General features: G+C 42.4%; 3 protein-coding genes across 4 annotated transcripts; 2 read left to right on the plus strand and 1 right to left on the minus strand.

The window, feature by feature from the left end:
• Positions 1-82: 82 nt before the first annotated feature.
• pms2 (PMS1 homolog 2, mismatch repair system component) lies at positions 83-6,544 on the plus strand. The gene is made up of 15 exons (XM_042507920.1): positions 83-241; positions 1,089-1,228; positions 1,432-1,518; positions 1,640-1,742; positions 1,822-2,005; positions 3,039-3,206; positions 3,376-3,473; positions 3,550-3,649; positions 3,827-3,911; positions 3,993-4,172; positions 4,254-5,118; positions 5,196-5,363; positions 5,458-5,558; positions 5,642-5,811; positions 6,038-6,544. The coding sequence occupies exons 1-15, from the start codon at positions 228-230 to the stop codon at positions 6,179-6,181; spliced, it is 2,607 nt and encodes an 868-aa protein (XP_042363854.1). The 5' UTR covers positions 83-227; the 3' UTR covers positions 6,182-6,544.
• Positions 6,545-7,143: 599 nt separating this feature from the next.
• rsph10b (radial spoke head 10 homolog B) lies at positions 7,144-13,982 on the plus strand. The gene is made up of 19 exons (XM_042508270.1): positions 7,144-7,358; positions 7,442-7,520; positions 8,376-8,444; positions 8,944-9,117; positions 9,232-9,317; positions 9,412-9,532; positions 9,730-9,906; positions 10,057-10,147; positions 10,224-10,315; positions 10,606-10,795; positions 10,878-10,986; positions 11,341-11,420; positions 11,720-11,850; positions 12,018-12,122; positions 12,225-12,398; positions 12,528-12,569; positions 13,121-13,199; positions 13,280-13,481; positions 13,874-13,982. Exons 1-19 carry the CDS (start codon positions 7,144-7,146, stop codon positions 13,953-13,955), a joined length of 2,298 nt encoding a protein of 765 aa, XP_042364204.1. The 3' UTR covers positions 13,956-13,982.
• Positions 13,983-14,072: 90 nt separating this feature from the next.
• On the minus strand, positions 14,073-22,352 carry dlgap5 (discs, large (Drosophila) homolog-associated protein 5). Of its 2 annotated transcripts, XM_042507793.1 has the most exons (19): positions 22,250-22,352; positions 21,054-21,301; positions 20,783-20,970; positions 20,575-20,652; positions 20,438-20,477; positions 20,268-20,354; positions 20,044-20,142; positions 19,851-19,916; positions 19,079-19,116; positions 18,766-18,983; positions 18,471-18,647; positions 18,295-18,383; positions 18,046-18,206; positions 17,859-17,960; positions 16,662-16,929; positions 16,010-16,560; positions 15,286-15,448; positions 14,391-14,434; positions 14,073-14,280 (listed from the first exon to the last, which is right to left on the minus strand). In XM_042507793.1, the coding sequence occupies exons 2-19, from the start codon at positions 21,289-21,291 to the stop codon at positions 14,173-14,175; spliced, it is 2,715 nt and encodes a 904-aa protein (XP_042363727.1). In that variant the 5' UTR covers positions 21,292-21,301; positions 22,250-22,352; the 3' UTR covers positions 14,073-14,172. The 2 variants fall into 2 exon arrangements, with proteins under 2 accessions (XP_042363727.1, XP_042363726.1); XM_042507792.1 differs by lacking the exon at positions 14,391-14,434 and having other exon boundaries at positions 14,182-14,280.
• Between the last annotated feature and the right edge of the window lie 245 nt (positions 22,353-22,597).

Below are 22,597 nucleotides of genomic sequence, written 5' to 3' on the forward strand. Positions count from 1 at the left end.
TTTATTATAATAATGAATCTGCGCAGTGTGGCGCGTGGCTGAAGCTCGCGAACACTCTGCGCAGTGCGCGCTACAACTTCAATGTAGTGTGTTTACAAAATGATGCTGTGAAGCGTTTTATCCCGAAAACAAACTGGCTCCATTTGTGTGAACGGTGACCTGTTAGATGTTTTTTGTTTTTACATTCAGTCACATTTTAACTTTTGGATTAATTCCTCCAGTTAAGGATGTCTGAGGCTTGGTAAGTTAACTGTTAGCCAACAGAGTAACGTTATTTGTCCACTTTCACTTGGCTGCAACGAATTTACACCATGTTATTCTCACCTTAAGACACTCATTACATATTTGGCCAAGTCCCCTCTGTTGTCATAAAGGTTTATTTAAACCCGTGCCACGCTTTACTGAAAAATCTGTACCAGTGTCTGTACTTATTATGTACACGTATTAACGTAATTCCGTGACGTCAGGCTATCAGCTCATATTCAGAGAATAAACCTGCTGACATGAATAATATGGATCCGCTCTACAGTTCGGCATCACAATCAACTCTATAACTTCAGTACAGCTTAACTTTTTAAAGGTCACCTGCTAACATTCCTACAAATCCTAATGGATTCAGTGGACTTAAAACATCTCACTTCTGTTTTCTTTTTGTCGGCTGTGCATGTATAAATCTACTGCTGCAATCAGCAGATGCCTGCGTGGAATGTCGTAAGTTCAGATTTTATTAATATAAGGCCTTCAAAGTCATAACATAGTCTACACTTCTGATGTAACACATCTATAAACCTGACACTGAACTTAAATCTGTCTTTTCACTTTATATTTGCGCAAAATGTAGTTGAACCTAACTCATAGGAATAACTATATTCCTACATAAAACCTCTATCTGCACACAACCATATATACTGACCTTTATACTGACCTACAATGCTTGAAACAGAAAAAAATGGGCTTAAATTTGGTTTAAAATAATCTTTAAAAAGTACTTTAAAGCATTTAAAAAGTTTCTGATAACCCAAGACACCCTGGCTCCAATATAAATGTAGCAGACGTTAAAGTCAAACATTATGTTTTCCTCTGAGCAGCAGTGAACCTGCAGGAGCCATCCGAGCCATAGACAGGCACTCGGTCCATCAGATCTGCTCCGGTCAGGTGGTGCTGACTCTGGCTACTGCTGTCAAAGAGCTGGTGGAGAACAGCATCGACGCAGGAGCCACAAACGTCGGTGAGGAGCAATGCACGTTCTTTTGTCTGTCTTTTTGAAGAACTGAAACATGAGACTGGAGAGTGTTAGATAATAATCCATCTGTTACTCATGACAGCTACAAAATAATCATTTTGTCAACCTGACAAGGTGTCCATGTTTTATAGTCCAATGCAACAGGAGACTGATTTTGCAGAAATTTCAACGCGATGTTTCTGTTGCAGATGTGAGGCTGAAGGAGTGTGGAGCTGAACTGGTGGAAGTGTCAGACAACGGCAGAGGAGTTGAAGAGGCCAACTTTGAGGGACTGAGTAAGTGTCAGCTCTATAGAGTTGGCCTGATCTTTAAGTCTGTTGCTAATGTTTATATTTAATTAAAGTCTGCCTGATCTTTGAGTAAAACCTAGTCTGTGTGTGTGTGTCTGATCCGCAGCATTGAAGCATCACACGTCGAAGCTGAGGGATTTCTCCGATCTCATCCACGTGGAAACATTTGGCTTCAGAGGTGAAGCCCTCAGCTCTCTGTGTGCTCTCAGGTAAAACACTTCAACAGCCACGTTCAGTCGGCACATAAACAGTTTTTACCTGTCACCTGATGTTCCTGCTCTGCTGCAGTGACCTGAGTGTGGTGACGTGCCATGAGTCCAGCCAGGTGGGCACCAAGCTGGTGTTTGACCAAAGAGGTCACCTGGTGCAGCGGTCGGCCCATCCCCGTCAGCAGGGCACCACGGTCAGCCTGCAGCAGCTCTTCTACACTCTGCCTGTCCGACACAAAGAGTTCCAGCGCAACATCAAGAAGGTCAGACTCTCTCTCAGGTTTCTGCATGCTTTATTCTGCTGCGGTGTCACTACAAATATCATACATTTAATGATAAATTTCCTGAGCATCAAAGTTCTTTGGTTCAACATTTTTTCCTACATTTGAAGCAGCCGTTTGCGTCCATTTGAGGACTTTAAAACTGTCTTGCAATGGCTTTACTCTCTGTTAGGATTCAGTATCAAGACCCGGATGTCTGAGTTTATCAAAAGCACATCAGCACACCACCTGCAAAACTTTTAAAATGTTTTATAACAATATAAATGTTCAATGTGATGAATCATCAACACAAAGGTCCAGTCTGTAGGATTTAGTGACTTCTAAAACCTCTCCTGTGTGTCAGGATGTAGGAGAACTATATGAATGTCCCTATGTAGAGCCAGGGTTTGGTTTGTCTGTTCTGGGCTCCTGTAGAAACATGGCGGTGCAACATGGCTATCTCTGTAGACAAGGACCCGCTCCCTATGTAGATATAAACAGCTTATTCCCAGATAACGAAAAAACATCGATTCTTATTTTCAGCTTATTATACACTAAGAAAACAAAAGAACACACACACTGATTATATTATATTCAATTTCTGGAATCCTACACACTGGAGCTTTAAGTGTGAAACCCAGTAAACCCAGTAAATGTGAGTGCTTATCCAGGATTTGAAACAGTGAGAGAACACCATATAACCTAACTTTTCAGAATCAGAAAAGGATTTATTGCTAAGCTGGTTTCAGCTTACAAGGAATTTTTCTTTGTTTTTTGGTGCACAGATTAAACATGCAATAAACATTTATAAGAGGAATTTTAACAGGAAATATGCAAACACTGAGAAACTGAAATATGTAATTGAAAAGTTAAAATAATTCTCAAAAAAAAAGTACTATAACAAAACGCATGTTCAATGCAGCTGTTTCAGAACAAACTACAGTTTCATTTCATACTTTTGAATATTTTAGTTTAGAGCCAGTTAGTGGCTGACTTAATAAATCCCAGACGTATCCTTGTTTTTTATGTTTTTCAGGAGTACGGCAGGATGCTCCACGTGCTTCAGGCGTACTGTATCATCTCCACAGGAGTGAGAATCACCTGCTCCAATCAGAACGGGCAGGGCAAACGCAGCACGGTGCTCAGCACCAGCGGCAGCCACGGCATGAGAGACAACATTGGGGCCATATTCGGACCAAAACAGGTCCCAACATTCACTACATAGATTATTTACAATCTGACTGAATGAATCTGATGGCATTTAAGTCACAATGGAAGAGTTGAAGGAGAAACCGTGTCAGTCACATCTTGAAGTAAAACTGACTTCTTGTGTTTGTTAAACATTCACATTGTCTCCTCTGTGTGTTGTGCAGCTGCAGAGTCTGCTGCCGTTCCAACAGGTGTCTCCTTCAGAGAACGTTCTAGAAGAATATGGACTCAAAGATGCAGATCTGCCCAAACAGCTCTTCGCGTGAGTGTCTCTGTAGTTTGGCAGTTGCGTGTTTGTCCTTTTCTTCTTTGTTTTGAGTGAAAACTGTTTTCTGCAGCATGTCAGGGTTCGTGTCCCGAGGAGACCACGGAGTTGGGAGGAGCACCACAGACAGACAGTTCTTCTTCATCAACAACCGACCCTGTGATCCACTCAAGGTCACTTAAGCATTTAGAAGCAGTCTACAAATGTTTAAAAGTGCTTTTTGACACACATTAATATGGTTTTTAGCAGATGTATTTCAAGTTTTTAACAACTTCTATTATGAAGGCATAGTCTTGATTATTACTGAAGTGGTCTTAGTCTTTTTAATCCCTTTTTGGTTTTTTTTGCAGGTGACCAAAATTGTGAATGAAGTGTATCACATGTACAACAGACACCAGTATCCATTTGTGGCCCTGAACATCGCTGTGGCCTCTGGTAAGAAAAAAAAAAACTGCTGAATAGCTGTTTGTGAATCACACTTCCTGTTCTACATGAGCATTTCTGTTCTTATTCCAGAGTGTGTGGATGTGAACGTGACTCCGGACAAACGTCAGATTTTCCTTCAGGAGGAGAAACTCCTGTTGGCGATTCTAAAGACGTCTCTCATCAACATGTACGAGGCCGGAGTCAATAAGATCAGCTTAAACGTCACACCCATCCCCAGCAAACACACGCCCAGCGCCAGCCTCAGCACCAGTAAGATCCGAACAGACCGGTTATTTATCAGTGAGAGATTTTCCAGTGTTTTTATTCTGACTGCCGCCTGTCTGTCTGCAGAAACATCGTCAGAGTCTGAAGTCTGTCGGGTTGTCCCCTCTGCTGAGAACGTGTCAGAACCTGGAGAGGACGTGGAAGCAGTGACTCAGAGTCCAAAGTCATCTCTCAATCTAGCCGGCCTCAAAGCTGCCTTTTCAAGTCACCACAGCTCCAGTTCAGGGAACAAGTCAAGCACGGTGAAATCTGCCAGCAGCGGCCCGACTCAGAAAACACTGCAGAGTTTCTTTAAGGGAAAACCGAGTGTCACATCTCCTGTGAAACACAGCAGAGATCCAGCTAAAGGCTCCTCGGTGGGAAAGTCTGTGCTCGATGGGTTCAGGTATGGGAGGATGTCAAACAGTGATGCAGACAATGGTGCAGGCAATGATGCAGGCAATGATGCAGGCAATGATGCAGACGGTGATGCAGACGGCTGCGATGTCATTACGACATCAGCAGATGTTCAGAGTTTTGACCCAGAGTTCAGCTCTCCTGATGGTGTGGAAAATGAAACATCAGAGAACAGTGACAGTGTTTCTGTGGACCCAGAGTCAAAGACTGAGCCATGCACGTCCACTGAGGACTGTCCTAAGAGTCCTGAAGCCAAAAGGGCCCGGACAGAGACGCCACCGACAGAACACATGTCCTCCTCCAAGGTGGACGCTCCGGTGTGTGAACAGCAGAGGACGGTGGACGCTCCAGTCTGCATACAGAAGAGGACGGTGCCTCTGCAGTTCTCTTTAGGAGAGCTGGCTGTGAAGGTAAGGAGGTTAGAGGAGCTGCAGAGACAGAGAGCTGGTGACCAGCTGTGCTACCGACGCTTCAGAGCCAAGATCAGCCCCGGAGAGAACCAGAGCGCAGAGGAGGAGCTCAGGAAGGAGATCAGGTGGGAGTTTACTCCTCTAACTCCTGCTGGACTTCCCAACCTCAAAGTGTTAATATATTCTTCTTTCTTCCCCACAGCAAAGACATGTTCAAAGAGATGGAGGTCATCGGACAGTTTAACCTCGGCTTCATCATCGCCAAACTCAACCAGGACATCTTCATGATCGACCAGCACGCCACAGATGAGAAATACAACTTTGAGATGCTGCAGCAGCACACCGTGCTCCAGGGACAGAAACTCATCGTGTAAGAGCCTGAGTCAGCCCGTGAATTTGGACTTGTGCTGATTGGAGCTATTTTGTTGCTGACATGTTTTTGTGTTTCTTTTCTGTGTATGCAGTCCTCAGAAGCTGCAGCTGACCGCCGTCAGCGAAAACGTGTTGATAGAGAATATCGAGATCTTCAGAAAAAACGGCTTTGAGTTCGTCATTGATGAGGACGGTAGGAACATTTCGTTATGAAACAGTAAATATGAGTTAGAAGTACTACAAACACTAAACCTGCTTTGTTTCCTGTGCCTTCAGCGGAGGTGATGGAGAGGGTTAAACTGGTTTCGCTGCCCACCAGTAAGAACTGGACGTTTGGTCCTGCAGACATCGAGGAGCTGATCTTCATGCTGAGCGACAGCCCGGGGGTCATGTGTCGACCGTCGCGAGTCCGGCAGATGTTTGCCTCCAGAGCCTGTCGCAAATCTGTGAGTTCACTCTGATAATAAACAGGGATGCACGATAATATTGGCACACCAACGGTATCAGCAGATATTGTGTTCAAAATGAAATAAATGTCTCTTAAATGTACTTATTAAATATCTACAATCAGGCCACATTGTTACAAACTAAAATAATACTTTCCTGACACATGATGTTATGTTTTTCCTGTGTCCATTTGTTTAGATGATTTAATGTTTTGTCTCCGTTCAGGTGATGATTGGTACTGCTCTGAGTGTCAGTGAGATGAAGAAGCTCCTGGTTCACATGGGACAGATCGAACATCCGTGGAACTGTCCTCATGGCCGTCCCACCATGAGACACCTCGCCAACCTGGACATCCTCTCACAGGACTGAATCTGACTCAACACTATGCTTTTGTTCCACTTTATTTCTATTAAACATCTCATACGTAAAAGACTGAGAAAGACTGAAAATATAAGCTAAATTTAATAGTATAAAAGTATAATAACTGTATGAAGATGTATGGTTTTTGTCTACATACAGACTGTGAAGGACTTTATGGTCTTCAGACATATCTAAACCACCATCATGCAGTTATTATTCATCATTCACATAACTTTCATAATCATTTCCTGTGACATGAACATATGTAAGGTATGTTTGTCTGGTTCAGATCCTTGTCAGTGACTGCTGTGTTTTTCTTAATATCTCTTTTATTTGTATTTTGTATCAGAAGGTAATATTTTTTATATGTATGTTTATATGTAATACCCAATAAAGAAATGAGAGAAGTCATTTCTGTTATGTGTTTGTTAAATCACCGTTTCTACCAAATCAGTGATAGTTTGGGGCTAGATTGGTCCACCACCCTCCCCTAAATATTTTCGAATTCAGAATGAAAATAGATTCACACTGGAATTCTTTATTCAAAAATATTAATCTAAAATTAACATTTTCCCTTTGAATTATTTTTAAGTATCAAAAAGAGCCTTTTTTAAGGTGTGTGGGGACCCACCCCCACCCCGCAGAAGTCGAGTCTGTGTGTCTCAGTTATTATAATGAATATAGCCTACCTCATATTTCAGTCCTTCTGTCAGTGTGAGGACACCATGTTCGTCCATCAGTCCTCCTGAAAACAAAAAAAAAGACTTTATCAAATAGTTCGATTCGTATAGATATGAGAGCATAACATTTTCAGAACCTAAGTGTAAGTAAATGCTGTTAGTAAAAAAAAACAATCGGTTTATTTCTTCGTAACACAACTTACTAAAAATGTACTCATGTGCTTGTTATGATTGTATCGCCTTTTTGACTGCTGACGGCTGCCGTAATTGTGAGCATCGTTTACCGTTACCATGGAGACGGTTTTATCTGACATCGTTAAACGGAGTAAAATGGCTCCGGGGACAGAGAAGAAGAAAACTAAGATAAAAACCGATAAACATGTCAAATCGGAGCAGCGTGAGACAGCGGAGGAGAGACAGTCAGCTGACCTTCATCCTGTCAGTGATGAAGAGGGGCAGACGGACATTTATCAACTCCCATCACTCACCTGCTTCATCATACAGAGGTCAGTCAGTGTTTAGAGCTGATCAGGAGCTCACAGGATGCTGCTGTGATCTGAAGTGTAACACGTGTGTGTCTTATGTCCAGGTATGAGGGAGACACCTGTGAGGGGGGGCAGCCTCACGGACAGGGGGTCGCTTATTTTAAAGGTGGACACATGTACAAGGTACTGTTCACTGCACTGTTACATATACAACACCTGTCTGAAACCACGTGTTATTTTACTGTAAAATGTTGTAGAACATTTAATAGTTGTCCATTGACTGAAATTTTAAAATGATTTGGTTTTGGGGCTTTAAAAGTTTTAAAAGTATATCTGAAATATTTCAAACCACTGCAGATACATTTCAGCGGGCAATAATATTCATCTAAAATTATTAACTATTCAAATATGCGTTTAGCATTGATGATGATGTGCAAACCAACATACAGTAACAGGGAGAAATAAATACATTTAACTCCATCATCTCAGCCAAACAAGACTGAAGAGATGACCACTATTGGGCATGTGCAGTTTTCATATTCACTTTATAGAAATCATACCTGCCCACTGCACCCTTTCCTCTCTGCTGCAAATGTTTGCACAACCATGGCACTTTTGTATATATTCTTTATTCTTAGCGCTGTAAATATTTTGTATAATATTGCTTTTATTTTGTACAAAGGATTTTACATCTTTATGTTCATTATTTATCATCACTTACATATGTGTCCTTATTCAAATAACTTCTTTTAACTAGTATACACCACCGAGAATTAATCATTTGCAATTTCATTATGCTTGCATAATGACAATAAAGTTCTTGATTGAGAGCACAAAAATGAAAAATCCTGTAAAGGGAGCCTCTTCCCCCATCTGATTTCTTTAAATTCAGTCAGTTTTGATGCTCTCTTGTGTGATGCAATGACATAAATGCAGTTTATTTAAAATGCACTCTCAGACCGATTCTGAAAATGTTCTACGCTCTAATATTGACACAGATCAATCAAACTATTTTATAAAGTCTTTCTTTTTGTTAAGGGGACATTTTCCAGAGGACTGATGGATGGACATGGTGTCCTCACACTGACAGGAGGACTGAAATATGAGGTAGGCTGCATTCATTATAATACATGAAACAAACTTGTTGTGGCTTCTAAATAATGAGTTGTTAACAGCTGCCCAGAGACAGCATAATAGCATTAGACAGCATTAACTAGTTGTCTTTGGTTTGTTATTCACTGTGTGATGATCCAGGAGGGTTCAGCTGTTTCAGGAGTTACTTGATCTGCAGGATGTGTGGAGAGTTGTTGCTGGATCTCACTGCCACATCAAAAACCCCAAATAAACAGGCCTTTATGCAAAAAGTATACTTATTTTCAATTTAAGTATATGTTTTATCAGGACATGTAGGGAAGTCAAATTAAATGTTGACAGAAACCTAAAAACTCAAGTAAAGTACAAATACTCTCAAAAAAATACTTGAGTACAGCAACAAAGTATTATTTGTTTGTTGTAAGTACTGTAATAAATAGTATCACTTTACACATTCCACCACTGATAATAAATGCTTTGATAAAGTAATAAGTGAGTTTTTCTGATGATTCAGGGAGATTTTGTGAGCAATGTGCCGATGGGTCGGGGCTCCTACAGCTGGCCGGACGGCAGCTCTTATCAGGGGGACGTGTATTATGGGATACGGCATGGGACAGGAACCTACACCTGTGGACAGACCGGAGTGTCCTACACAGGACAATGGCATCAGGGACAGAGACATGGAAAGGTATACGATCCACTAGCTCTTAATCATTAATAACAATAACAATATATTATTTTGTGTGTAATGAGTTGTGTGTGTGTGTATGTATGCACGCGTGCGTGTACATGTGTGTGTTAGGGAACAGTGTTTTATAACCAGGAGAAGACATCCTGGTATGAAGGAGACTGGCTGAAAAACAGCAGAGAGGGATGGGGAGTCAGACGGTGGGTACATCATGAGTTAACACCTGAACTGTCAGCAGGTGATGATGTGTTTTTCTAACAGCTGCCTCTCAGGTAACATGTTTATTCCTAACAGCTACCTGTCAGGTAACATTTACTCTGGTGAATGGAAGAACAACCAGAGACATGGAGAGGGGACCATGAGCTGGATCACCCTGTCTCAACAGTTTGTGGGGACCTGGCACAACGGAGTCCAGGTACAGACAGCACAACACTGACAACAACAACATGGGTCCATGTATCACTCTGATTCCAGGACAATAGATTTTTGTCCTCCTTTAAAAGGACAGTTCAGCACAAATCAAATGCTGCACTGATAAATGGATCTAAAGGGGAGAGGAAACACATGTGTTTATGATTTTTTGGGGTTAAACCTGTTTCTGTTCTGTGTCAGCATGGCAGAGGTACTCACAGCTGGATCCTGAGGCGAGTAGATGGATCCCAGTACTTCCGGACTAACCAGTACACAGGGGACTTTGTTGAGGGTAAGAGACACGGACTGGGAACCTTCTACTACGCTGGAGGAGCCAAATATGAACAGGAGTGGAGGAACGATAAAAAATATGGCAAGGTTAGTCACAGAATCACAGTAAATACACACATGTCCCCAGAGTCAGAAACAAATATTAAAGGTGGTAAATATTTGTTATGAAGGTGCAGAGGATGATGCTCACCTGTGATTCACATGAATGTAAATGTTCCTTTTCTGTGTGGTTCACAGGGAAGATTCACGTCTGAGGACGGGCGTGTTTTAGTAGGAGAGTGTTTGGACGATCAGATGTTGAGTGGATTTAAAGCTCCTCCTCCGTCTGGTAAAACACCTGCAGAACATCAGCTCCTCTTGGAGGAATGACATTCACAGAGTTACATTATTGTGTCTCATCGCAGGTTCGCCTGTCTTAGGACCAGACATGTCTCTGAACATCGACTGTCTTCTGGAGAAATTCCCTGAGAGGAAACGCTGCACTGAGCGCCAGCAGGTCAGGGCTCACTGTCAATATGTGATCTCTTACAGCAGGGATACCCAACTAGCTTTGTCTAAGGGCCACTTTTGCAAAATGTCAGGAGGCCAGGGGCCACTTGCATTATATTCACATGGGTCAGGTGAATACAGGTGCATTTCTAGGATTTGAGGACTTTCGGGGCTTTGCCTCCCTGGGACCTCCCCTCCTCCATTGGTAGTTTTTTGATAAGTAAGCTCTATTTTAATGATTTTTAATGAAATTTTGTGCGGTGTGTGGTAGGTGAGTTTGTGTTTTGTGTGTATCAGGTGGAGTTTGTGGTGCTGAGGCAAAACAGCGAGCTGAGGTCCATCTACAGTTTTTACAGCAGACTTGGCCACACCTCCTCCCCAGATAACACCTTCCTGCTGTCCCGCCTGCAGCTGTGGCGTCTCCTCAAAGACTGTCACGTCCACCATCACGGCGTCACACTGGCACAGATAGACCATCTGATCACAGGTACACACTGGATCCACCTCTCACACATACAGTATATGTGTGTGAGGACAGGACATTTATGTTTATCCTGTGTGTGTCTCAGAGGACGCCTCAGCAGCAGAGGTCCACTCTCCTTTCACCCCCATCCTCCTGAACAGACTCCTCAGCTGTCTCGTGGTCGTTGCCTTTCACATCTACCATCAGGACCTGCAGTAAGGAATCACATGATTATTACCTTTAAAGTGTCCAAGAAACGCTGTCTGTTAGCCATGGTGAAATCAGTCGGTCTGTTGGTTCACATCTTTGGTTCAGACCAAAATATCTCAACAACTATCAGATGGGCTAACAAGGTTTATAGAGACCTTTATGGTTCCCAGACGACGAATCCCACTGACTTTTTCCATAAGATTATTTGTGGTTTTGAATTAAATGATACCACTATTAAAACTTTCACATTAACTATAAATGTGGTTCATACACATTCTCACTTTACATCAGCTCCATTATCAGATCAACAGCTTATTTGTCCCAGACGTTGGTTCTTTGGTTCACTCTTTTACCTGCAGGTCTCAGAAAAACCTCCTGGCAGCCTGCCTCTCCAAACTGATGACTGACAACATCCTGCCTCACGCTAAGAATGTAAAAGGTGCTAAGAACATCGCTCTCTCTCACACACACACACACACACACACACACACACACACTATATGACAGACAGAGGAACCTGCAGACTGATTAATTAGAGTGGAGGAAGAGTGACGTTTTTTTGTCTGCTTGCAGGTTCTTTCTATATTCGGTGTTTCTGTGTGTTTAGTGTGAAATAACGCGTACAGAAACCCTTGCTGAGCTTCATATGATTCACACATTCACTGTAGCTCTCTATGATGCCGTTCTAGCTGTTCACATATTAACTCTGTGTGTGTGTGTGTGTGTGTGTGTGCCCAGGCTTGGTGTTCAGGAGGCCTGACTGTGCAGCTGTGTCTGTGAGCTACTTACAGACGAGCTGGGAGGTCTTTGAGTCTCTCTGCAGAGAGGAACGGACCATGAGCTGCAGACAGCTGCTGTGGATGTTCAAGGTGACACACTGCAACACAGACACCACCTGCATTAAAAACTGCGTCTGATTCAGTATTCACACTGAACAGACGACATGAATGCTTGTTGGTGCTGCTCAACTTAATGAGTGACTTGATGAAAAAGTGAAATCTAGATGACGCTGTTACTGTTACACTGTACTTGCCAGGATCTCCACCTGCTGGACGATCAGCTGACCACAGGCAGACTGCTGCAGATCATGGCTGCAGAGAGCCCAGAGCCCACCAACCTGTCCTCCTGTCTGGACCTGCAGGTCTGCCCCTTGTCTTTACAGCAATCATTAGTTCTCAGCTTTCATTCATTTACTCACCGTTTTCTGTGTATTTCTCTCCTCCCGCCTCCATCTCTGCTTTAGATGACCTTCCTGGAGTTTTTTGAGGTCCTCCTGGGCTCTGCTGAGGTCAAGTGTCGGCAGGTCGTGTCTGAAGGCGATGAGAAGTCCAGCCGTGACAGTGAGGCCAGGAGGGATCTACATGAGGTCGAGGCCACAGAGAACACCCTGCAGAAGACAAAGCGCTTATCTCAGTCGGTCAGATCCTTTCTCCAGTTCATCATGACGTCTGGACTGGAGTTGTTCCAGCCTGCTGTCAAACTATAAAGTCCAGTTGCACAAGAAAACAAACTAAAGAAGGATGTTTAACTGTTTATTTCTGTCCAGGTGGCTACAATGAATGGCATCTCCAACCCTGAGTCAGCAGAGGTTCGTCCAGCACTGAGCTCAGTATTTTTGCAGCTTCTTCAACATGTCCTGCTTTTGACAGCTTGTATTCATAGACATTTCCAGCACATCATCTTTCAGATTATTCAGCAGCTTTACTCACAGTTGTGATGGCATGGTTTGTGTTTTCCGGCTGGCTTCAGGTCCAGAGGCTCGTGTGGTAATTCAAATAAATCAAGTGGTGTTCAAACGCATCCAACGAAAGAAAAATAGGCCTTTACAATCCCAAAACCCTGCACACCTGTTAACTGGCTGGAGCATGGTGGGAACTGTAGTCAAATGTTATATGGTTTACAAAGGACACCACCAGGGGGCAATATTCCTTACTATTGTTTCACCACTGCTGTTGATGTCTTTGAAAACTCCTTTGAGCTTCAAATATACTGAGTATTAAAAGTCAAAGTACCCAATACAGAAAAATCTTAAAAACAAACAAATCACACCACAGCCTTAACATTCTTAGAAAAAAAGAATAAAAAACCTAATTTATTTATTTATTGGACAAGTTTAATAACATATAAATCTTCTCGCAGACAAGTGAGCCGGCAGGATTATCCGCTGAGGGTCAACAAGATGTCCAGACGACCGTCAGAGAGAAACCTCAGTCTGCAGGTGTGTTTTTTTTTGATTATATTTTTACAAAACATCGTTAGGTCAGATATGTTTTGTATAATGTGTCATATTTCCTGCAGAGAGCAGAGGTGAAGGAGCAGGCGAACAGACCAGACAGCTCGAGGTGGAGCTGTGGAGACAGACCGTCCATCAGTTCTTAGACTTCTGCTTCTTCCCCGCTGTGGAACATCACCAGTTAGTGTCCAGAAACATGACAGAGGAGAAGCTCAGGCAGGACGCTCAGAGACGCATCGCCCTGTCCAAAGCCCAACACAGGCACAGGTAGGACAGGGTCATGCACCTTAATGTCTTAGTGTATATGATATTTAACAAGTTGTTTAGTTCCAACCAGACAATCTAAGAGATTTTTTTTCTGTTTGCATTGTGTGTCTCTTGTGTGTAGAAACAGTTTAAGTGTTTGTTATCAAGGCTGAACAGGAGTTTGACACTTGGATGTTTTTTTTCTGATCGCAATAACATCAGCTAAGACTAAATGAACTTAAGTCTAAATAACATCACTGGCTGCATATTTCTATTTATGTTATAATAAAAACATGTTGAGAAATTAAATAAAAACATGTTGAGAAATTAAAGCCACGTTTCCCACGCAGCCACCAGATGGGGTCCTGTCACTTAGCATCTAATGTACGCTGGACTGTATTTTTGTGTTTCAGGCAGAGGGGACATACGGAGGGCAGCCACACTGTCCACAAACAAACTACATGTGTAATAGAGCCTTTTAATAAAACAGAGTGAAGTGCTGATTTGTGTTGGGTATAAATGAAGAGTCCTGAGTGTTTCCTTGTTGTAAGTAGGACTTTAATTATAAAGACAAAACTATTTTCCAGTAACCAAAAAAATAAAACTCAGAATCACTCAGATCATTTTTTTTCTTTTCAAAGACAGTAACTGAAGAAGCTTATATATGTTTTAAAAGAAAAAGACTGAACAGAATAGAACTTTTTGCTACACATCAGAGGGGAGGGGTGAAGACCATCAGGTCACTTGGACAGACAGACGCGCGTATCCGGTCCTTCAGCTCCGGGGTGAACAGGAGCATGGCAGACTCAGCCGTCTGGACCTGGAACATACAGTAAAGTACATTAATTGATGAAAACAGTGCGATAGTTAATCAGTTAGTGTGGATTAAAACATCAATATTTAGAGGAAAGAAAAAGAAGGAACTTTGACCTGTGGTGAGTCAAGAGTGAACCCTGAGGACACCGCTGGATGAGCTGTGGTGACAGTGACAAGTAACAACAGTGAGTGAGAGCAGTGACATGACAACAGCCAAAAATAAACCCATCAGTGTGTTTAATCTATTATCATTTAGGACATGGTCTTTAAATGTTGCAGCATGCAGCTCTGATATTTACAGGGCACCCACACATTGTCATAGACAAAAATTTCAAATTTGAAAACTCTTCCATGACTTCTCAGGGACCCCTTTTTTTCTTCCCACTTGCCCAACATTTTTTAAACATGTAAGATTTCAGCATCCCACATGATGTGTTCAAGGACAGTTTCTTCTTTCTTGTTAATCATAAATGGTGTCATTTCTGCAATTAAAAAAAGAAGAAAATATGCCTTTCAAATCCATTTTCTTATTTTTGTAAAAGGTTTAAAAAGTTTTCTTTAAAAATTACCAAAATGTAAAACAAACCCACATTTAAAAAAAAACAAACAAAACATGCCTTTTCAAGGCATGTAAAGAAAAAACAAAATAGTCATTTCAAGTTGTATGCCTCTTCCCTACAGCCAGGTGCTTTGTAAATTATTTGACATGCCTAGTGGGCACAAAAGAAGGGAGAGACGGAACATGGGAGAAAACGAAGAAACAAAACTATAACCAAAATGTTGTCACACGTCCACACATAATCGAATTACATACGTTACATCGTGAGCTACAGAGAATGAATTCAGCACTTTGAGAACACTAGACTCATGTAACTGTAGAGATGGTGCCTGCTGCAGCTTTAGTATCGGTTAGTGTTATTCAGGTATAAAGCCCATGTGCACACAGTGCATGTGCGAGAGCATGTGCGTGTGCATGCACGCTCTCTGACAATCAATTAATCAATTCTACCTGGTTGTTGCTGAGTAAGCAGGTCCTCTGATTGACTTCTGGGACTCTCCATCTCCACATCCACCGCCATCGGGGACAACTCCACGGCAACCGTGTCCCGCGGTGACAGACTGCATCTCTGTGATGGCTGCAGGTAACGCTCAAAGTCCAACCCAGGAAGTTCCTGAAATTATTGGCATCAAGCGTCAGAAAAATGATTTTAATGATCGACATCCTGTAACTAGGATTCCTACAGCTTACAGCAAGTGGAATTTAAGACTTTTTCAGTGCCATTCAAAATGAAATTTAAGACTGACTTTACTATAAATATAAAATAATAAGAAGACCTGACACCAATAACTTAAGTTAATAATTTAAAATTCACTTTAATGTAAAATATGACTTTTGGGTGACAGCAATGCAAGTGGTATTCTGTGATTTTTTTCTTTTTTTTCAAGTTACCTATTATTTCAAGATTTAACAATGCAATCTCAGAAAAAAAGATTCAAAAAATAAAATCGTACCTTTTATGTTTTGACACTGAAAAATTACTTTAGGATATTTTAAAACTAATTAAGGCTTTATTTTTAGATTGATTAATTCAATGCCTTTTAAGACTTTTTAAGAAAGTTGGACCCTGCTTGCAATGCTCAAAGTCCAACCCAGGAGGCTCCTGAAATGATTAATGTAAAGCATCAGAAAACAGATCTTAATTAATAAGCTGTGAGAATGAGAATGTGTTTACCTCCACCGCTGAGCTGTCTGGGGTGTCACACACAGCAGCAGCAGGCTGACTGGGTGTCACACAGGGGGACAACAGGAAACTCAGGGAGGACGAGGGCTCAGGGGCCGCGGGGACAGCTGCAGGTGACCTGCAAGAAGAGAGGGAAAGTCTTGGAGAGAGAGGGAGGTCAGCTGGTTCGTCTTTCTCCTGGACCACAGAGATGGATGGAGGTAAATGTTGGAGCGCAGGAACAGAAGCAGAGATGGTTTCTGACAGCTGTCCCTCAGGCTGGCTGTCCTCTGGCTGCACGTCGTTGACAGGTGAGAAACAGAGGGAGCCGTTCACAGCGTCTTTCCTCTTGTGGCATGTTTGAGGAGTGCCCCGCTGAGACCTTGGTGCTGGTGTTTGGCTGAGGGTGAGACGGAGGTGAGCGGGAGAGGCAGCGGGCTCGACCGGGGTCTGAGCCAGAGCCAGGGATCGCCGGGTGACTCTTCTGGGTGAGAGGTAGTTGGAGCAGGGAGAGGCCTGAGGAAGCACCGCTGCACTCAGACGGCTCGATCTTCTCAGTGAACCTGCAGACACACGCATCGATATTGACAACGGTCATTGATCGTTAGGAATATTGCACAAACACTGACAGCACATGAAAAGCAAGTTGTTATTTTCCTCTCACCTGGTGGTTTGGCGGGACTCTCCACCTGGAAGAAGCCTCCGTCGAACACCACCGGGGCTGCTGCCGCCACTGCTGCTGCTGCTGCTGCCTGGGGCTCTGCCTGGGGCTGTGGTTCCTGAGAGTTCAGGCTGGGGTTGTCCTCATCATTCCCAGCATCCTTTGCTGCCTTCTCCTCCAGCTGTCGGGCTTTCATGGCTGCTTTCACAGCAGCCAGGCGAGACTTGGCTGCTGCTTTGGTTCCTGTTGGCTTCGCAGTTGCAGCTGGTTTCTGTCAAAAGCACAAAAACGGGCACAATGTCTTTACTGGGGCTCCAGCTAACCTGTACTTGTGTTGTCAGTTATTTTCTCCATTAATCAATCAGTTGTTTGGTCTCTTAAATATCAGAAAACGGTGATAAAATGTCCATCTGTGTTTCCCAAAGCCCAAGATGACACCCTCTACAAAAATATTTAGTTTATTGTCACAGATGACGAAAGACACCAGGAAATATTCACAGTATTCTGACAGACTCTCTGAAAAAATTATACAAACCGTTGAATCGATTGTCAGATCACTGGGTAATTAATTCCATAATTCAATCAATGAATGGATTAAAGGCTGCAGCTCTAATCTCAGGGTTTCTTCATCTTAGGGCAAATAGGATTTAAGCATTTTAGACTTTTTAAAGCCAACTGGAAAGAAATTTAAGACTAATTTTAGAGTGGCCAATATTGAATGAAAAAAACTGTGCTAACATTTATTACTTAAGCTTCGGGGGAATTTTATTTTATTTTTCAAATATTTATTGTAACATAAAACATGAGCTTTTGGTGATGCAAAAGGCATTCTGTATATTATTATTATTTTATTTTATTTTTCAAATATTTATTGTAACATAAAACATGAGCTTTTGGTGATGCAAAAGGCATTCTGTATATTATTATTATTTTCATGCTTTTTTAATGAGATGTCATAAAAAAGATCCAGTGTCTAAGCATTTTTAAAACTTTTGGAAAATGGATTCAAGACATTTTAATGCCAATAAAGGCCTCATTTTTAAATGAATTAATCAAAATGCCTTTTTATGGATCCGTCAGATCTCTGAATCTAGTCTTTACATCCACATCCTCCTGAAACTTTCTGCCTGTCAAAACAACAAACAAATCCATTTTAAAATGTCTCCATTATTATTATTGTGAAATACCACGAACATATACCTTGACTACTTTCCTCTGCCGTGGTGGCGGTTTGTGCTCTTCCTCCCAGCCTCGGCTCTCTGCTTCTTTCAGAGCATCAAACTTCCTGTTGACGTCCTCGACCTGAAAGATGGAACAAATATAATCATCCTGCTCTTTATAGAGTCTGAAACAACATGTTGCTCCTCCTCTCCTGTGAGGCGCTCACCTGGTAATACACCATGTCCCAGAACCCCTGCAGGTCGGTGCAGGTGGTGATCTTCTCCCCTCGGCCCAGCTCGCAGTCGTCCACCAGACCGCCGAACTGTCTGAAGCGCTCCTTCATCAAAAGCCTCGCCTGGCCTACCGCCGTGCGCATACGGTCTCTCACTGAGAAGACGAGAATTAAAGCTGGTCAGTCAAAGAATAACGACATCTTTAAATGACAGCCCCATACTGAACAGCAGGACACACTCACTGTCCTCTGGAATGGACTCGTCCTCCACTTTAGACTCCCAGTGGAAACACAGAGACGTCAGTCTGTCCGTCTCAGTGGAAATTTCTGATCTGAATCATAAAACAAAAAGAAAAAATGTAAAAACTCTGGAAAATCTGAACAACACATGACTACAGAGAAAAAGAAGGTAAAGCCACCTGAAGTACGGTACGTCATGTTTTGACTCAAGGGGGCTGCCTGGAGTGGCAGGGCCCGCTGTGGGGAGTGTAGGAGCAGGAGAGTGACAGCGAGGGGATTTACGGGGAGAGGGTTTGCTCGTTTCGGCCTGAGGCTCAATGCTGAAGGAGGGGACCTCTGGGAGAGTGAAGCTGGAGCTACACAGGAAAAGAGAAGAATCAGACTTTTTCTACTACATTAACATTTACCATCATAGTTGGGCTTCACATGCAACAATATAAACATATTAAAGTTCCGATAAACAAAAAGACAGACCTGGGTGTGAGGAAGGCGTCTGCTGAGCGAGGAGTGAGAGGCTCAAACTTGAAGGAGGACAGACCGGTGGGAGCCTGGAACACGAAACCATCCGGAGCAAAAGAGGAGAAAGAGGATGGAGCTTCAGCAGGACCCACAGCAGGAGCTTGGTCCACCACCATGTCCTCCTCTGCTGGACGTGGCGTGGGGCCAGAGGGACGAGGATTGTCCTCTGGTTGCTACATCAGACAGAAACAGCAAACTCATTAAATTGACAAGTTACCAAAAAAAAAAAAAAACCCCACTTGTGTGTAAAGCTGACAGAGATGCTCACCTCGGGCGCAGACGGCTCCACAGTGCTGGTGACAGCTGCTGCATATTAAAAAAGAGACACAAAAAAACTTTATGTAGGAAAAGTCAGAACTGGTCAACAGTCTCTAAATTTGTCAGCTCTATATACAGTTGGAACGAACAAATCATCTTATTTTTATTATCCATTTATCAGTCTATTATTTTCTCCGTTAAACAATTTGCAGTTTGGTCTGTTAAATATCAGATTTTTTTCACAGAGGAGGACAGAAACCTGAAAATATTCATGTTTAAGAAGCTGGAGGCAGATTTCTTATTCCTTTAAAAAACATGAATCAAAGGAATCAATTAATTATCAGATTTGTAGTTGATTAACAGGTGAAAACAAATTAATTGTTGAAGTGCCACTCTTTATCCAGGATGTTTAAAGATATCAGACACTAAAACTTAATGCTATTTAATAATGGTTCATCTACATTTAACCAACAGGTAAAAAATCAAGAAAAAGGAAACTATTAGTTTCAGTGGTAGGTTTTCAGATCTATAACATCATAACAGATGAGGTTGACTTATTTTGACAAAAACACATTAAAAGATGAATTAATGTCATTAAATAAAATGTTTGTGCCAATCAATATAGCAAAAGGCCTAATGTCAGAGGTCCTACAGCTCAGAACAATTTTGCCCAGATGTTTATTGTAACATAAAACATAACATTTTTGATTCAGTGAAAAATCTGGGAAATACTAAGCTTTCAATAGTGATTTTGAATATGAATTCTCATCATGTAATGATACCTTTGCAGCTTGTTTCTTTGTCAGAGGAGGGGGCCACAAATGCTCTGCTCCTGGTTGCTCTGACATCTGAGGGCGAGGAGAGAGCGCGTTTATTGAACATCATTGAGTCATCTGTCTACTTCAGTCACATCATTTTAAGCTCTTCTCCTGTTTTGAAGAGCGTAAATGGTGGTGGCGTTGGCTCGCTGTGTACCTGCAGACTTGCCCTTGGGTTTGTCTTTCACCAGAGGAGCTGCTGTAACAGGAGGCCTGTTGGCTGATCGGCTCGGCGGCGCTCGTGCGACAGGCTCCACTACGGCAGGATGACACAGGGACACAGATTGACATGCAAATGTGGAAACACAAGAGGCCGAAACCAACACGATAGCCTGTCTCAAGGTCCAGCTTTGTGTCAGGATTTTTCTTCTTATTACTCACCCACACAAACTTTGGTCCTGGACGCGGCTGGTGCAGGTTTGGCCGGAGCGGCTCGGCTCCTGGTTGATCTCTCCACAGCAGGTTGAGCTACAGGAGGGAGAGGGCAGATTAAAAATGTGCCAGGGTATCTGTCAGTATTTAAAATAAAAAGGGACATATGATGATTTTACCTTTCTTTGCTGCAGTATTTGGATCCTGCATCTTCAGAGGCTGTAGATATTTTGGCAAAAGGTGCATATTAGCTTTAGTAAACATATAAGATGAGCTATCTTGTGACATATGGGAGAGATATGTTTGAGAGTCATACCCTCTGAACTTGCTGCGGCTGCTGTTTCATTGAACGGGTGACTCTGATGCTCTGGGATGGAGCTGAGTTCACTTTTGTCTGAAAGACAAGCAGAGATGACATGTTGATCAAAGCGCTTTCCTTCTGTCATCATGTCCAACAGGAACAGATGAAAACACAGTGTCACAGTAAACAGTGAAAAGTGGTGTACTGAGGAGTCTCCCCTCACCTCCTTGGCTTTGGAGGAGGCAGCAGGGACGGGGGGCAGAGAGGAAATAATCAGAGTGTCCTTGGGATGATACATGCCGGTTTTAAACACCCCTTTGCGCTCCCTCTCTCTCTTCTCCTTCTCTTTCTCCAGAGTCTTGCGCTCTTTCCAGCGCTCCAGCTGTTTAAGCCGCTCCTCTCCGGCTGCATCTGTGGAGAAAACAGAGGGTTTTTACTGTGAACACATTGTTAGGTTTGAGTTGGATCGACAACTGGAAATATGTCCAACATACTTTTAGCAGATTTCGTCTGGTTCAGAGTCTTCTCCTGAATGATGGACATGTTGGTCACAGCCATTGAGGCGTCCAGGGAAGACATCTCCAGCTCAGGTAGTTTGTCCAGCTGCCTGCGTGTGTTCACAGCGCGTTCACGGTTCTCCTTCTGGGACTGAGATCTCCTGCGGGACATTTTGACCCTCAGCATGGACACACTGGTGTCCCGCTGACGCAGGTGAGCGAATCGAGAATCCATCTTCAGGTTTCTGGATTAATCAGGAAGAAAAACAGAGTATAATGTGTCGCTAAAGGCACTGAGGTTCATCACACTGGATGTGCTACTAGTAATGATAAAGTACAGCTTTATTATTATCATGAGTTGCAGGCATCAGATTCAGCACAAGTGCATATTTTCAGAAAACAAAGTTTATCAGTTTTAACATTAAATATCTCATCTCTCCACCGTGTCCACCTGTATAGTCAATCACTGCATTCAATTTTTATTTATATTTTACACCAACACCCACAGCTCTCAACTAACTCAACTAGCATCTGGTGAGAAAAACAAAAACAAACAAAAAAAATATTTATATTTAATTTACAAAATCATATTACTGACATTATGATTTAAGTTAGGTTTAATTAACACACTTCATGACATTGATGGTGTTGAAACTCGGGTTGCAAATTGTGATCACTTTTCTGAATCGATCATAGTTAAAATTAACAATTAATAAACCAATCGTTTATATGGCCATCTACGCTGTATCAACCAAACCTTGACGTTAGTATGAGGAAGAACATGAATGGTCGAAAATAGCTAAGGATGCTTGTTTCCACACGTTTTAATCTTTAGTGCCGTTACGTATGAAGAAACACCGGATAATGTCCACAGTAACGTTACCGTGCTTTAAACGGTGGTTGTGCTAACTTTTGTTTACAAAAGCTTCGAACACGGACCGGCCCTAAGCCAACGTTAACCTCCGGAGCTAGCTGTCGTCAACAGTTACATTCGTGGAAATAAGTTTAGCGCTAAATGTAACATTAACACGCAAGACACCAAAATGAGCCCAAATGTTTCCGCTAACGTTAAAGCTAACGTTGATCTCAGCATCACAGGCGGAAGCTTTAAAAAATGAAGCTAACTGTTGTTAGCGACCACAAAGCTAAACAAGCTCCCAAGATGATATTTGATAATTCAACATCAGTCTTACCTTTCTTTAAAAAAATTAAAAATAGTTATAAAAGTTATTTAAAAACTTCCTTTTGTGACCGTCCAGTAATAAACGGACGGACTCAGACTGAGCTCAGTCTAAACAGCACAACAATCATGGCGCGTGACTTTTTGAAATTCACGCAACGTGACGCTAATTGGCTGAAAATCAGACTGACGGTGAGCACTGATTGGCTCTTTTTTCTTCTTCTTCAGATTGATTTCTTGTGGGAACAACTGTGAAGTGTGCTGCCACCCAGCGGTCGGGGAGGTGAGAAGGGCAATTACAACTTATTTATTTGCTTAGTTTAGGATAAAAGGAGGGCATAGATGCTATTTCTTTACAGTT

The sequence above is a fragment of the Plectropomus leopardus genome, chromosome 19 (genome assembly GCF_008729295.1).
Source record: "Plectropomus leopardus isolate mb chromosome 19, YSFRI_Pleo_2.0, whole genome shotgun sequence".
In the NCBI taxonomy this organism is placed as follows: Eukaryota; Metazoa; Chordata; class Actinopteri; order Perciformes; family Serranidae; genus Plectropomus; species Plectropomus leopardus.

What these genes read in the sequence shown, in the direction of transcription:
- pms2 (XM_042507920.1), top strand. An exon ending in TCCAGCGCAACATCAAGAAG is followed by an intron (nt 2,006 to 3,038) that starts GTCAGACTCTCT and finishes TATGTTTTTCAG; the next exon opens with GAGTACGGCAGGATGCTCCA. An exon ending in CCATATTCGGACCAAAACAG is followed by an intron (nt 3,207 to 3,375) that starts GTCCCAACATTC and finishes TGTGTTGTGCAG; the next exon opens with CTGCAGAGTCTGCTGCCGTT.
- rsph10b (XM_042508270.1), top strand. Translation starts at nt 7,144, where the DNA reads ATGGAGACGGTTTTATCTGACATCGTTAAACGGAGTAAAATGGCTCCG. An exon ending in GATAGACCATCTGATCACAG is followed by an intron (nt 10,796 to 10,877) that starts GTACACACTGGA and finishes TGTGTGTCTCAG; the next exon opens with AGGACGCCTCAGCAGCAGAG. An exon ending in CAAAGCGCTTATCTCAGTCG is followed by an intron (nt 12,399 to 12,527) that starts GTCAGATCCTTT and finishes ATTTCTGTCCAG; the next exon opens with GTGGCTACAATGAATGGCAT.
- dlgap5 (XM_042507793.1), bottom strand. Translation starts at nt 21,291, where the DNA reads ATGGATTCTCGATTCGCTCACCTGCGTCAGCGGGACACCAGTGTGTCC. An exon ending in CCTCCTCCAAAGCCAAGGAG is followed by an intron (nt 20,653 to 20,782) that starts GTGAGGGGAGAC and finishes CTTGTCTTTCAG; the next exon opens with ACAAAAGTGAACTCAGCTCC. An exon ending in GAGTCCCGCCAAACCACCAG is followed by an intron (nt 16,561 to 16,661) that starts GTGAGAGGAAAA and finishes GTGTGTCTGCAG; the next exon opens with GTTCACTGAGAAGATCGAGC.